Raw genomic sequence first — 16,702 nt, 5'->3', positions numbered from 1 at the left:
TACTACTAACTGTAGCAAATTGTCTGTTACAATGTCTTTTTTTTTTTTAATTGTGGACATTTAAAGTCCACTTGGAGCAATCCATTCTTTGGATTTTTCCAGAGTTTGGATATTAATGATCTTCTATATGCACGTGTGTCAAATAGCCTTTTTGAACACAATGTCTAACGCCGATAGAGAATAGTCCAAGGAAATTTGTGAAGATAAATAAATTTTGAGTAGGATTATTTTGGGAGGAGGAAAAGGGCATACTTTTCCAGTAAGAAATACTAGGCAATATTTGGCCAAAAGAGGACATTTTTTGCAACAGAAAGGGTAGTTGAAAATATAGAGGGGTGTAGTTAAGAGGTCTGGAACTAGGAACAAAGAATAATTGAAGCCCAAGATAGGTAGACAGACTTGAGTCAATCTAGCTGTTTCCAAAAATTTTAACTTTTAGGCTCCAATGTATTCCATACACTTAAAGAGTCTGAAGATATAACCTCCAAATTACTTACAGAGTTTTAGGAATTATGAGACACGTCACAGAGTCCAAAAAACTAGAAATGAGTGAGAGCCAACAATTTAAGAAATATTTTTGAACACACATTATGTTATGTGTTGTTATGTTATGGTTACAATGATGAGTAAGACACCATTTCTGTCCTCAAGAAAGAAAGTGGAGAGCCTATGTGGAGGAGGTAACCTTCGGGTAGACCTTCAGTGAGAAGTAAAATTTTGTGTACTGGAGATGAGAAACAGGAAAAACTAACTTTCATTGACCAAGGACTGCAGATACAATAAATCTGTAAGGAACTCAGTGAGCCTAAATGTGTTTAGAATTTTACCCCAAAAATAAAAGTCATCTATTCTCAACTTCCAGAAAAAGAAAATATATTTGGAAAAGAACAAGTTAATATTTTTGATACCAAGTCCTAAGAAAAGGATCTGAAAAAGGATTAATAAATAATGACCAAAATACAATTAGGAAAGAGTCAGCATTGTTTTACCTTAAACTAATTTCATTCACTTTTCTGATAGGGTTATAAAAATTCATAGATCAAGTGAATTCATTTCATTTAATAAAATCTTCTAAAATATCCTCTGGGATATAAAGAGGAATTGAAGGTATATGAAAGTATTAGGATTAAAGCCAATTTGAAAATACCCATAACTATTACCTAACAGAGTAGAGAGTAGTGGCATCTTCATGAAATGTTGTTCTTCCCTATTTGATGTTTTACACATCATTTGGATGAGGATATACGAGATATTTTCATTTGCAGGTAGCACAAAATTGAATGAGAAGTTAAGATCTGGAATTATCTCAACAGATTGTAATGTTGGGTAAAAAACTAATCAAAAGCAGCCATCAAATAAATGTGTGCATGTTTTCCATAGAAATTCCAGAGCATTGGTAAAAGGCTGGAGGAGATACAGTAGAACACCTCATATGCTATTTACTGCTGGTAACATGCAAATCCCAGTGTCTTCTGCTGTGGTTAGGATACTATTGAAAGAATATATTCAATCCAGAGTGTGAAAGTGCCCCATTTAAAAAAGAGTTTGATAAACAGTTGCATATGACACAGTTGAAGAAACTAGGGATATTTAGTCTTAGGAAACATGTCTGTTTATTTCAGGGATATAGACAGGGCTGACATAATCAAATATGTCTTTTTTTTTTTTTTTTTTTTTTGCCTTTTTAAAATTGTTTTTATGGTTGTCCCAATTTTTCTCCTGTGGCTCTCCCCTGCCTCACCCACCCCCACTCCCACAGTCAATCCCCACCCTGTTGTCCATGTCCATGGGTCATTTATACCTGTTCCTTGACTAGATCCTTCCCCTACTTTTCCCCCTTGTCCTCCTCCCCCTTCCCCTTCCCCTCTGGTCACTGTCAGTCTGTTCCCTGTTTCCATGTCTCTGGTTCTATTTTGCTCATTTGTTTGTTTTGTTCATTAGGTTCCTCTTAGCAGTACTCTGTCTGCAAGGTGGAGAACAATTAAAGGAGACAAGAGTAAAGATGGGAAGACTAGTAAGAGATTGTAGTAACCCAGGTGAGAGGTAAAGGATATTTAGAGATGGAGAGAAGTGGAGGTAAATTCAACAGATATAGGACAGATTGAGCATCCATTTGTAGGACAGATTGAGGGACAGTAATGAGGTTGCTTTGGGAAAATACTAGATTCAAGATGTTAGCAAAGCATTTTAGTGACAACTATCAGTCGAGCTCTTAGACATTCTTTTCTGGTGTACAGAAAGATTGTGGTTGGAAATAAGGATCCAGGAGGCATCTGAAGAGAGTATAAACAGTGATGGGCATTTATATGACCCTTTCAGGTCATGGATCACTTCAATACTCAGTAACTCAATTGCTATTTGTACAATTTTTTTTGCAGCAAAGCAAAGCATCATTATGGCATTACAAAGATACGAAAACTGAAATTACTTTGTGTAAATTTAAGATTTCAATACTAGTAAGTGATGGAACCAGACTTAAAGTTATAGTTAGTTTCAGGTGTACATCATAGTGATTCAACATTTATGTACCTTTTTAAGTGATCACTCTAAGTCTAATAACCATCCATCACCATTAATAGTTATTATGATATAATCGACTATATCCCTTGGGCTGTACATTACATACATACTCATGGCTTATTTTATAACTAAATATTTGTACTTATTAATCCCCTTCTCCTTTTGGGTCTGTCCTCCCTCCCTTCTGGCAATCATGAGTTTGTTCCCTGTATCTATGAATTTGTTTCTGTTTTATTTTATTCATTTGTTTTATGTTTTAGGTTACACATATAAGTAAAATCATACAGTATTTGTCTTTCTCTGTCTTATTTCAGTTAGCATAATACTCTCCAGGTTCATTCCTGTTGTCCCAAATGATGAGATTTTACTTTTTTATGGCTGAATAGTATATCAATTTATATATCTGATATATATATATCTCAGATAGATAAATGATATACCACATTTTCTTTATCCAGTTTTCTATCAATGAACACTTAGGTTGCTTTAATATCTTGGCTATTGTAAACAATGAAAATCAAAATCATGATGTAGTATCACCTCACACTTCTCAGACTGGCTATTATCAACAATACAATGAAGAACAAGTGTTGGAGAGGATGTGGAGAAAAGAGAAGCCTCATGCTCTGTTGAATTATAAACTAGGACGGCCACTATAGAAAACAGTATGGAGATTCCAAAAATACTAATTCAAAAAGATATCTGCGCCTCCATGTCCATTGCAAAGTCTAAGGTTTGGGGTGTGTGATTTTTAACTACACTAGAGTGCATATCTGAGGAGAGCTAGAGCAATAGAAGCAAGAGTTCCCCAAGGGGAGCAAATATGATGACCATAGCTTGTGACATTTCTGATTTAGGGACTGGGGAAGAAAGGGTCCAGTAAAGGACAAGGAGACAGGAGAAGTACCAGGCGAGTGTTTGACTCTGGAAACCAGGGAGTAGTTGGGAGTGTGGAGGGTGGAGAGCTTCTAGAACAAGGGAATAACTAGCACTCTTAGGTGTTACGAGGAGGATCTGGATGCTCAGTGCTGAGAACAGTTCACTTTCTTTACAGCACATTTGCCTTATCCTCATCATTGACTCATTTTACATGTTTTGTCTTCAGCTCCTAAGCTAGATTATAAATTCCTTGAGGGCAAGGTCCATGTCTCGTTTTCTTTCTAGTCTCTGTACTGTCTGACACAGAGCTGTATACATAGACTGATATGAAATGTGAAAGCTCTCTGCATGGAGATGATTAATCATCACTAGAATTTTCCAAAGGCACAGTCTCTAGTGCCAAGAGCACATTTGTTTAAAATGTGTACTTAAATTTGAATGAATCTGCCTAAATGATGCCATCTGTTCTTAGGCAGTTTCAGAAATGTTTCAATAGAATTTTACCTTTAAAAGGACAAATGTAGGGGCCTGCCTGTGAGACATAAAGACATCCTTAAATAAACACAGAGCAGACACCCGCACATTCAATCACACTTAAAACAGCTACACATAAAGAATGTTTTCTGAGGTTTAAGAAAATTTTAGCTAAGAGGACACCAACTACTACTTCATGCAGAAAATATTTATGAGAAGTTACAAAATTGTAGGCATGGACTCCTACAGCATATTATGGCATTTTAATTACAGACTCCAGAAATACAATTTAATTGATGTAACTCTCACATTCCTTTGAAATGGGTACACTCTTCCAGTATTCACTAATGGCCTGCATTTTACTGTGATTTCAGGATATCAGTTTAGAAGCTGAAGACAGCTGTTGGGGATAGTCTCTATGGTTTTCATTTATGCCGATTGTCAACTGGACTTTCATTACAGTACTGTAGGATTTATTGTTGTGTGAATGTAACAGTGAAATGAAACCCATGTTTAAGTTCTGCAAATAACTTATAGTCACTTCCAAAACACCTCAACTTAGGTTCTAAATTTGAGTCTGTGGTTTTACATGCACAGTTATTTTCTGATCCACTTTAGCATGCAAAATCACACACTGGCTAGGTTGGGTATAGTTATTGCGGCAACAAGTAATGGATCACATTTTCAGCCTATTTAACTCACTAGCTACATCATCACCAAAACTAGGCCAGTATTTAGACATCTGTGTATTTTGCTCATTGGTGTAAGTCAACAATAGTGTATATTAAGAATTTATATTTACAGACAGAATTTCTGGTTGAAATAGCATCCAAGTATGTTAACCTATCTCCATAAGTGTGCTTTCATATGCAGAGTCTTTGGTTAAGTTCTATTTTGCAAAAGGGGAGCTCTGAATGCATTTACTCATATGATCATTCACTTGAAATATTTTTAGATAATTTTTATTTTTAAATGTTTTTGGATATCAGAATTTACCTCTGATAATTGTTAAATAAAAGAAGTAGGATAAAGTTGAAGTCCCCTCATTGGCTTTTTATTTCCATTCCTCAGAGGCAACCACTATCATTAACTTGCCATATCCTTCCAGTCCATATTTTTATTCTTTTAATGGCCTAAGTTATAGCACCATGGATAAATATTTCTAGATCACCTACTACATTTTTAATTATGTAAGTTCTATCAGAGTGCTTCTATCATTTTTGTGCTATTTTTAACTTAGCCTTCTATTTTAGAAATCAGTCTGGGTCAATCTATCCAAAAGTTGCCTCATTTTAATGCCTCTATAGTTTTAATTATCCCAGTTTATTCATCTTTTCCACCAGAGATGTTCATTTAGGTTGTAAATCTTACACGAATTTCTTACTATCCCAAACAATGTTTCAGTGAATATCTCTCTCTCTTCCCCGCCCCTTTCTCTCTCTCCCTCTTTCTCTCTCCCTCTCCCTCTCTGCCCTCTTCTCACTGCCTCTCCCCCTCCCCCTCCTCCTCTCTCTCCTGGTATACCTGCCCCAGATTTCTCTCTAGGAAATATACCTGGTAATCTATTGCTGGGCTGTACATTATAGGCATTTACAACTTTATCACATATTATCCAATTGCTCTCAAAAAGAGCTTCTTAATTTATATTCCCACCAGCAGCATGTAGAATTTCCCATTTCTTTATATTCTTACAAACACTTTTGTTAAACTTTATTTTTTAAATTTTTTGCCAGTACAATGGATATGAATGAAATAATTTATTGTTATAGCTCTAATTATTTTGGCCTGATTATTTATGAGTTTAAGCATTTTTTTCTAAGTACTTAATGACCATTTTCAGTTTTATTCTTTATGGGTTGCCTGTTCATATCTTTTACTCATTGTTTTTCTGAGTTGTCTTTTTCTTTTTGATTTGTAGGCTTTCTCTATTTTAAATATTAATCTTTTGTCAGCCATATGTATCATAAATATCTTCTCTCAATCTTTAAACTTTGTGGTAGATTTTTTATCACACAGAAGTTCTTTAATTTTAGATTATTAGGTCAAATATAGTAAAGCAATTTCATTTTGTATTTTATGTCTTATCACAAAATATCCATCACTACCATGGGTTAATTACAATATGTTACCATGTTTTCTAATATTAATGTTAAAATTGTATTATTTTATTATTTTATTGTTCTATTGTAGTCCCAATTTTCCCCCATTGCTCTCCCTTGCCCCGCCCACCCCCTCTCCCACAGTCAGTCCCCACCCTGTTGTCCATGTCCTTGGGTTATTTATACCTGTCCCTTGAGTAGACCCTTCACCTTCTTTCCCCACTCCCCCCCTACCCCAACTCCTCTCCTCTGGTCACTGTCAGTCTGTTCCTTGTTTCCATGACTCTGGTTCTATTTTTGCTCATTTGTTTGTTTTGTTCATTAGGTTCCTGTTATAGGTGAGATTTTATATGGTATTTGTCTTTCGCCACCTAGCTTATTTCACTTAGCATAATACTCTCCAGTACCATCTACGCTGTCGCAAAAGATAGGAATTCCTTCTTTCTTTCTGCTGCGTAGTATTCCACTGTGTAGTATTCCATTGTGTATTATTTTATATATAAGTCTTTAATGCATTCTGGAATGTATTTGTGTGTATAGTGTGAGGAAGCTATCTAAATTTACATTTTTCAAGATGGATGGCCAGTTGTTCCAGCACCATTTATTGATAATACATCCTTTCTCCACTGTGATGTGATGTCACTTCTGTCCTACAGAGCTCCTGAATGACCTCCTCACCTGTCCCTGCACCAGCACCACTCTGTTTTAACTATGATGGCATCATGATGTACTTTGATAGATAGCAGGGCAAGGCCCCCTTCCTGGTTCTTCTTTCACATAATTGGTTTTGTTGTTTTTTAATATTTGCTCTTCCATCTGATTTTTAGAATCAATTTGTTTCTTCTGTTCCAGAAACAAAACCTGTGGCACTTTTATTTCAATTGCATTGAATATTTAGGTTAATATAGAGACATCAACATATATATTAATTTTGTTTTCTCATCCGTGAAACAGTATTTTAATATCCAGCACACCTTTTATTCAGGTTTTCTTTTTGTATCTTCAATATAATTTTGTCTTTTTCCCTACAAATTACACATTTTTATAGGATCAATCTCTTATTATTTCATTATCTTTGCTGCCATTATGATAATATTTCCTGATTAATTGTTGCTGGATTATGAGAACTCGATTGATTTTGTATTTTGATCTTGCATCTAGCAACCCTGCTAAACTTTTTAGTGCTTAACAGTTTGTATATGCTCTTGCATTTTCTATGTATGCCACCATATTTTCTGTATATAATGACACTTTATCTCTTATTACCCTATCACTAAGCCTTGTATTTCTTTTCCTTGTTTGTTACATTGGCTGGGACCACTGGTTCAGTGTCAGATAGTAGCAGTGATCCTGGGCATCCTTGTCTATGGGTTGTGATTACAACTGTGTAATGAATTCTCTCAGTGCATCACTTCTTGCTGCTTTCCCATGATAGCCAGATTAAGCATTTCAACATGGCTAGCCAAGGTTCAGGTATGAATTGTGGTCATGTAATGAAATAAAATAATTACAATTGATGAGAGGACCCAAGCTTTACCTCATTCAAACTCTCTTCTCATTTTCTAAGTTCAATCGTCTACATCTGTTATGAGGCATTCAAGATGTAATACAGTGAAAACACTCACTCAAAGGCTCTCAGCTATATGTGTTTTGGGTGGTTGTTGTTGTTGGTTTTTCTCCATTGACAGCATTGGCTTCATGGGAAATGCCATGTATCAGAAATATAAATTTTTATCTGTTTATATTCTTCAAAATGACATTTTAAAGTATATTTTATTGATTATACTATTACGGTTGTCCCAATATTTTTTCCTTTGCTCCCCTCTGCCCCGTACCCTGCTTCCCTCCAACAATCCCACCCTCCTTAGTTCATGTCCATGGGTCGTACATATAAGTTCTTTGGCTCCATTCTTTCCTATACTATTCATAACTTCCCCCTGTCTATTTTGTACCAACCAATTATGCTTCTTAGTCCCTGAGCCATTTCCCCACTTCTCCCTCTTCCCCCTCCCAACTGATAACCCTCCAAATGATATCTAGACTTATGATTCTGTTCCTATTCTGGTTTGCTTAGCTGGGTTTCATTTTTTATTTTTTATTTTTTTAGATTCAGTTGTTGATAGTTGTAAGTTTGTTGTCATTTTAATGTTCATAGTTTTGATCTTCTTTTTCTTAAATAAGTCCCTTTGACATTTCATATAATAATGGCTTGGTAATGTTGAACTCCTTTAGCATTACCTTGTCTGGAAAGCACTTTCTCTGCCCTTCCATTCTAAATGATAGCTTTGCTGGGTAGAGTAATCTTGGTTGTAGGTTCTTGTTTTTCATCACTTTGAATACTTCTTGCCGGTCCCTTCTTGTCTGCAAAGTTTCCTTTGAGAAATCAGCTGAGAGTCTTATAGGCACCCCTTTGTAGGTAACTCTCTGCTTTTTTCTTGCTGCTTTTAAGATTCTCTCTTTATCATTCACCTTTGGCATTTTATAATTATGATGTTTCTTGGTTTGGTCCTTTTTGGGTCTAGCTTGTTTGGGACTCTCTGTGCTTCCTAGACTTGTATGTCTATTTCCTTTTCCAAATTTGGGAAGTTTTCCTTCATTATTTTTTCACATAAGCTTTCAATTTCTTGCTCTTCCTTTTCTCCTTCTGGCACTGCTATGATTTGGATGTTGGCGCATTTAAAGTTGTCTCAAAGGTTCCTAAGCCTCTCCTCATTTTTTTCAATTCTTGTTTCCTCATTCTGTACTGGTTGACTGTTTTTCTTCCTTATGTTCCAAATCATTGATTTGAACCCCAGTTTGCTTTCCTTCACCATTGGTTTTGTGTGGATTTTTCTTCATTTCATTTAGCATAGCCTTCATGCCTTCCCTTATGCATTTCCTGTACTTAAGCATATCTATCAAGCCTGTGAGCATCTTTATCACTAGTGTTTTGAACACCATGTCTGTTATGTTGGCTGTCTCCTCGTCACTTAGTTCTCCCACTGGAACCTTGATTTGTTCCCCCTTTTGGGCCACACTTCTCTGTCTCCTCATCTTGATGGGCTCCTGTTTGTTTGCCTCTGTGTCTTAGGTAGAGCTGTCACTCCTGTTACGTTGTAAGCGGCGGAGCCTTAAGTATTTGTCAGTACAGGGCTACCCGTTTCACCACGCTGTGGCGCTGTATGTGGGGAAGGGGTGTGAGACGGAACAATGTTGCTTGCTCAGCACCTGCCCCTTTTCTAAGCACCTCTCCCACTTCTGTATAGGACTGGCGCCTCTCTAGCTGTTGCCCTGGCTGTTTTTCCCAGAGTGGGTGGGTCTGCAGATGTTCTAGGACCATGGGGGCCCTTTAAACAAGCAGACTCTGCTGAGAGACCAGCAGTTTCTTCCTCCATCCCAACCCTCACTGGTTTGCACAGTCAGAAACAATGAGGTTTTATTTTCCCCAGCACTGGGACCATGAGTTACACAGTCTGGTCTGGTGCTGGGAGCACTCCCCAGGTGTCCCTTTCTACTTTTTAAAAAATGTGACTGTGCTTTCTTACGGCCTGCTGCTGCCGCCGCTGCTGCCACCACCACACCGCATCCCCTCTGCCCCAGCTTGGCCCCTCCTACCTGTCTGGATGAGTATTTCTTCTTTATATCTTTGTTTGTTGGAATTCCATTTAGTTTGATTTTCTGGAACTTCTGGTTGTCTCTAGTCTTGAAGTAATTGTATTCCTTCTTAGTTGTGGAGGGAGACTCAGAGTGTCTGTCTAGGTCTCCATCTTGGCCAGAAGTCTCTAATTTTTTCTTCAAAATGTCTTTTTTGTAGACTCCTATGAACCAAGCTTCAACTCGTTCCCACTGCATTTTCACTATTCATTTATCAAGCAAAGAACCAGGATCTGCAACTGTCCGACATGCCAAACTTCATTTGGTGGACCTGGCTGGTTCAGAGCGAGTTGCGAAGACTGGAGTAGGGGGCCAGCTTCTCACAGAGGCCAAGTATATCAACTTGTCACTACATTACTTAGAACAGGTAAAGTGGGCACAATGGGCTGTAACTATACTTACCGTTTGTTGACCTTGTATTTTGCATCTGGTATTCTCTAAGCATTTTTTGTTTTGTTTTGCTTCTTTTCTTCTTTTATTGTGGTAAAATAACATAAACCATTTTGATAATTACCATTTTGGTAATTTTTAAGTGTACAATTCAGTGGCCTTAAGTACATTGACAATGTTGTGCAGTCATCACCACCATTTATTTCCAGAACTTTTTCATCATTCCAAAAGAAACTCTGTCCCCATCAAATAGTAACTCCCGATTTCCTTATATGCCTCGTCCCTGGTAACATTTATTCTACTTTCTGTCTCTGTGAATTTGCCTATTCTAGATATTCATATAAGTGGAATCATACAATATTTGTCACTTTGTGTTTGGTTTATTTCACTTAGCATAATGTTTTCAAGGTTTATCCATGTTGTAGTATGTATCTGAATTTTATTCTGTTTTAAAGCTGAATAGTATTCCACTGTACGTATGTACCACATTTTGTTTATCTAGTCATCTATCAATGGACACTTGGGTTGTTTCCACTTTTTGATTAATGCTGCTATGAACATTGGTGTACCTGCTTGCATCTTATATGTACCATTTTATTTAAACCTCACAATAGTCCTACACTAGATGTGGGTGATTATCTCCCATCTTATAGATTTGAAAACTCAGGCCTTCCCAAAGCTTTCCCAAGGTTACACAGCTAGTGGTAAGATGAGGACTTGAACCGTGAATTGCTTGGCTCCAAAGCCTGTGCTTTATTTCGCTATTTTTGTTGTTGTTGTTGTTGTTGTTGTTGTTGTTGTGAAATTAGTAGTGGGTGTGAATGTAGGTTCAAATGGCCTCCCATGGCCTATTTCTTCATGCTAATAGATTAGCTATGGGAACGAAATTTAGAGATGAACATTATATTTTCAGTTTCTGGTGACTTCACCTCAGTGGTAATTTTAACCCTGCGATGGTTCCCCTTGCCTTAGCTCCCCTCCTGGCTCCTGCCCAAGCTTCCTACAGTCCACCTAGTGTGTGCCCTCTTTCTAATTTCTGAACTTGACTTTGAGGCCAGAGAAAGCTTATCTGAATTTGGCTAAATAAATGTTCCAGAAAAAGTTTTCATTTCTAAAATGAGTGAATTGAATGAGATGATTTCTCAAATTCCTTTCAGCTCAAGTGCTGAGATATGAATGTTAAAGATGGAACTACTTCCAAATTCTAAAAAGAAGAGAACCAGGATCAAAAACTGGAGTGGAGAAATACAGAGTATGTTGGCAAGGCAGAGGACCTGTTAATGAATGTTGAAGGCTAAAAGATTTGAGAAAAATAAGAATACCTTCTTTTAACTGCCTAATGAACCTTTTTGAGACTGGTGTCGTGTTGGTGTTAAATGCTTTGTAATGGTCAGGTTGGCTGAAAAAGCAGATTAAAAGAAAAGCTAAGAGAGCTTTGTCTGAACAAGGTGTACATAGTCAGACTGTGACCCAATGAATCCCAGTAATGCAGTGCCCAGAGATGAAGGTCTGCATGGCATTCAAATCATTTTAGTGACTCTAACAAGAGTCAGCATTTCTGAGCTCTTACATGCTCAAATAATTCACACAACTTATACTTAACAGAGCTTTTTACTCAATAGGACACTTACAAAACATAATGGACTGACTGTATTCAAAGTGCTTTATTTCAAAGAAATGTACCCACTTGTTTCAGATGGTAGCACTATCTATTCTAATTTCCATTATGTCCATCTGTTCATACAAAATACCATTCATCAGTTAAATCAGAATTTCCACCAATTATAGTCACTCAAGAGAAATGTGCTGCCCCTAATGCTTTTTTTCCCTTTATTTTACACAATCTTTGCAAGATGCTATTTGTCATTAAACTCTTTCTCTTCCCGCATATCTTCTCTTTAAAATCCTTGTAACATCAGGCTCATAGGGGAAGTGGCATTTGCTTTTCTATAAAACTAATTCATTTATTTAACAAATATTTTAAGGAAAGATAACATGATGAGATCTGTGCTTTCACTGGAGCATAGTGGTGAGCAAAACAGATGCCATCTTTGCCCCAGAGGTCTCATGGTCCAGTGGAGGGCAACATACACTGAGTAGGTAATAATGAAGTGTGCACCTGTAATCCAGGGAAAGAAAGTGAAAGGAGTGAGGACTGATGGGGGACTTAGACTGAGGAAGTCATGGAGGTCCTCTCAGGGCTGACAGTAAGCAGACACCTGAAGAATTAGTAGCACAGGCAAGGACGGGGTTAGAGCATGTCAGGCAGTTGGAACTGAGAGCCTGTCAGCCCTTAGCTCCAGTCCAGCGGAATGGATTCACCCAGGGTCGCAGTGACATTCACATGTCATTGACCTTTGGGTCTCTGAATGTAATTTACCTGTTTCATATTCACCCGCCACATCACTCCAGTTGTTAACTATTTACACTGATATACAAGTGTCTTCACAGAGGTAATAGCGCAAGATAATGGAGAGAGGAGGAGGAGATTAGCAAGACAGGAAAGAAGAACATAAATAGGAGAAACTGTAGTATGTGGACATGGACATGTAGGGTTGAGTAGATCAAGGAGCAGCTGCCAGAGAGGAAGTAGGTGTATAGTAGAGAAAGTTTTTTAATTTCACACAGAAAGAGATGGGAGAGAGAACCAAAGAGTACATAGAAATGAAAATAATAAAAAGAGTAGGCAGAGAGTGTTAATGAAATAACAATTCAAAGACTTTCCAATCAAATTTTCTTTATGTGCCTAATGAGACTGGACATGTAACATAAATTAGTTTAATTAGCTTCATTCATTCATTCATTCATTCATTTCACAAATTGTGATTGAGTATCCATTGGGTGCTACAAGTTATGTTAGGCAATGGGGATAAATGTATGATTGAGAAATAGTCTGTGCTGTCACATTACCCAGTGAAAAAGCAAATCATATAAGCAAATTCTCACAATACAGTAAGATAAATGCCATAATAGAAATTCATGTGTTGGTAATTAATTACATTCTCTCTGTCTCAGTTTCACTATATATGATGGAGATGAATTATCCAACAAACATTTTGGCAACCTTTAGCACATAATTAGCTCACATTGGTTATAGAAGTTCTATGCAGAATTGTAACTGCCCTTCTGGTCATAGTTGTGAGACCTTCCACCTGCTCACAGGGCACAGACTTTCTGAGCTGAATGCACCTTACTGTGCTCTTAAGTAAATAACATTCTGTTTGCCAGGGTATTGTTGGTTTTGGAGTTCTCTTTGTGTACACAGTACTTTTTCCAAAAAGTCTCCTCAAAAACATTTTAAGCCACAATAACAGGGTACATCTCGGCCCGGAAATTGAGTCCATGGAAGAGAAGGGGCCATGCCTACTTATTGTAACCAGGAACCTCCCAAGTGCTCCTGGTGTGACCAAGGTCTCCACCAGCCCAAACACACAGTGAGAAACCACTGTGAACAGGGAGTATTTGCTGTCTCCCTCTACAGAAATCTGAATCGGGTCACTTCAGCCAGCTACCCAACATGAGTGGGGCTTCCAGAGTTTCAGTTTCCACTTGGCTTCCGCTGAGCATTTTGTGCTCAGAAGGAAAAACGGCAGTGCCAGTGCCCACTGTAACCACTCCAAATCTTTTCAGTTTTCAGAGGATAACTGTCCATGCACTTCTGAGCTCATAAAAGTAAATTTCTTTAATTCACTCAATAGTAAACCAAATTACTGATTTTAGGCATGGTTTCTAGGTACTTGGAGATATTAAGTATAATGTGTGGTTTCATTCTTTGTCGTTAAAAGAATGCCTTCAGGAATATGTTATTGTATTTATACATGGAATCCAAAATGGAAGTAAATGTTTTTTAAAAAACCCAGATTGTATGACCACCTCCTTACCTTGTGGCATTTAGATCCTTTGGTTCCTGCCCAATTTAGAGAGCCCATAGCAGCCTCTGCCTCTGCCTCTTCCCAGACAACGGCCATTTCCGGGTCCCTCTGAGGATCTATATCTGGGCTAACTGTGGCACTCCTACGCTCTTTAGCGCCGAGAAGGTACCTGCTCCGAGTCCTTTTCTGAAGAAATGGTCTAGACCTGGACCTCTGTGGCTACAAGTCTCCAAAGGGATCATAAAGGACATAGCCTCTAGGCCCACCACAGCTCGTGCTTCTGTTTTACTAAGAACTGTCCCAGAAATGCTCTCTGTTGATCTCTAAAACATTTCTGTGTGGTAGGCAGGCTTCCTCACCCCACTTTTACAGGAGGGGATTTTACAGGTAAGGAAACTGAGGCAGATACATTTAAGAGATTCACCTTAGTTCACACAGCTGGTGGGGGGCTGGATTCTGACTCTAAATCCTGGGTTCCTTCTCTTCTTGTAAACTGGCTCCATTTCCCTCATTTTTAAAGATCATGTTTTCTAATTCATAGTTCCATTGTGAGTTTTAATTCTTTCCTTTAACAATTTTAGAACCCTTTCTGGGAAGGACACTGGGACTGACTCCACACCATTCATCCCGGGGGCAGCGGCCAGGAGCCCGTCCCAGCTCCAGGAGCCACCCTGTCAGGGCTGAGCCACCCAGAGCCCATCTTTCTCCTGGCTGGTTCATGGATAAGCCCATGATCCAAGTGTGTCCCTAGAGAAGCTCAGAATTTTTGTTTATTGATTAGGAAAGAAAGGGCCTTTCCCACCTCAGTTATGAATAAGGAAGTCCGTAGCATCAGGGCTTTTGGCAGACATCCATGGCCTATGGCTGTGAGGAAAGGCAGACTTTTGCCACATGAAATACAGGGCAGAGAGATTGGTATAAACTAATTCTTTGGTGGTAGTACTGAGCCAATAAATTTTCCTTATGATTAAAGACAACTTGGGTTATATTTTCTGTTATTGCAGCTAAAGGCAAGTTAACTCACACACCACTTAATGTCAACAGTATGTTCACTAAGCATATTCTCCTTTATGTTATCTAAGTTGTCAATGAAACTGTTGAATAGAAGATATATCAATATTGTTTCTTAGAGCAGGGAAAAATAGTGATATTTGTTTTATGAAAGGATTTCAAAGTACTTAGAACATTGTTAGATATTTAACTGCTGATTCATAAACAGTAATGCCACTGCCTCTGCACATCTGTCAGACCTGCCTTGCTTCTTTCAGATACTTTATTGTCCTCGTGGCTCTGAAGGTCTGGAGCTCTTCTCAGCACCCCATGGTGCCGCTGTGCCACTCAGACTCGGGTCTGTCACATTCCCCACTTCCTTTCCAATTATGCGAAACCTAGTGCTCTCAAATCTCATTCCATACTAATGACCCTCGCACTGCCTTCCCAGGTGAAACTAATTAATCTACTCATTTATCTATTCAGATTCATTTAACAAAATGTGTTGGGCACATGTTGCATTAGTCAGATTTCTTAGCTGCAAACTGGAAAATCCACTCTAACTAATTTAAGCAGCATAGAGTTTATTAAATATAAAGAACCTCAAGTAAAGTTAGGGAACCAGGCTTGGGTATTGCCCATCTGGGAGCAGAGCAACCAGGAGACACGCCTGACCACACCGCAGGACTGCCCTGCAAACACTGCGGTTGTCCCCACGGGGCACTCAGACGTTAAATCCTAGGTTCCAGAAACTTCCCAGAAGCTGTCTCAGAAAAACCAGATGCCTTTCTTACCACCCTGTCTGTAAACCTGACCGTCCTGTGGCTGTCACCTCTCCTCTCTCACCTTCCAGTCCCACACAGGGTGTCTGCTTGATGGAGCCACGTCTCATGCAAAACGTGAGTTGCAAGAGAGACTAGGAAATGTGGTTTTATAGCAAGTAAAACTGGAATGGGGGTTGTCATGAAAGCTGAGTGAGATGATTTAGTTTCTGCCACATGTACCAGGTGCTGAGTGCTTTTCTAGGCAGTGGGGATAGAGTCGTGAACAAAAGCAACAAGTCCTGGGCCTTGTGGAGAGAAAGTCCAGTGGGAAGGCAGATAGCTAACAAGTTACTAAGTAGAAGTTCAGATAGTGATAAGTCCTGGAAGAACAATTGAATGGAGCAACAGCTTGGAGATAAGGGATGTTGCTTTTTATAAGGGGTTCAGGGGGAGCACTTGTGAAGAAATAGAGTTTGAGCAAAGACTCAACTGATGAGGAGCAGGAGGCTGTGTGAAACTCACTCTAGTTAAAAAGGAACAAGGAGTTCCAAGGCTGTGCTGTGGGGTGAGCTTGGCACGGCAAGGGTACTGTGAGCAACGAAAGTGTGACAGAAGATGATATCAGGTTGATGGTTAGGGACCAGATCACTCAGGAGTTGGGTCACGTACTGAGTGTATTAGGAAGGTTGTAAGCAAGGCAGTGACTTGATGTAACTTCCACTTTATAAAGATCCCTCTGGCTGCTCTGCAGAGAGTAGACATTGGGAGGGCAATAGAAGGAGCCAGGAGATGGACTCAGAGGCTTGTGCAGTTGTCCAAGGAAGGGATGAGGGAGGTTTGAATGGGAGTGGTGGCAGAAAGGTGGGAAAAAGTGGTCCAGTTCTGGGTATGTTTTGTAGTTAAACGTAACAGAAAATTGCTCTCGATTGGACGTTGGATGTGAGGTGAATTAAGGAATGGTGCCTAAGATTTTGGACTGAGCCAGTAGGTGGGTAAAGTCTGGGAAAGAATAAGGTTTAGAGATAGAGGGGAGAGAAAGTCAAGAATAGACATCCAAGATGTAGAGTTGCCAGAGATAAGC

The 16,702-nt window shown here is 38.7% G+C and overlaps 1 protein-coding gene across 1 annotated transcript in view; it reads left to right on the top strand.

Moving 5' to 3' along the window:
• The window catches only part of LOC150006966 (kinesin-like protein KIF6), a 279,604-nt gene that overhangs the window by 141,633 nt on the left and 121,269 nt on the right, over positions 1 to 16,702 (top strand). The window contains exon 7 of the mRNA XM_090280795.1: positions 9,766 to 9,972. Coding sequence (XP_090136921.1) covers positions 9,766 to 9,972 — 207 coding nt within the window. The remainder of the gene's footprint in view (positions 1 to 9,765; positions 9,973 to 16,702) is intronic.

Source organism: Furipterus horrens, unplaced genomic scaffold (assembly GCF_987537825.1).
Source record: "Furipterus horrens unplaced genomic scaffold, mFurHor1.1.pri manual_scaffold_6, whole genome shotgun sequence".
In the NCBI taxonomy this organism is placed as follows: Eukaryota; Metazoa; Chordata; class Mammalia; order Chiroptera; family Furipteridae; genus Furipterus; species Furipterus horrens.
Note: the sequence above shows the minus strand (reverse complement) of the source record. Positions and strands in the feature narration are given on the sequence as shown.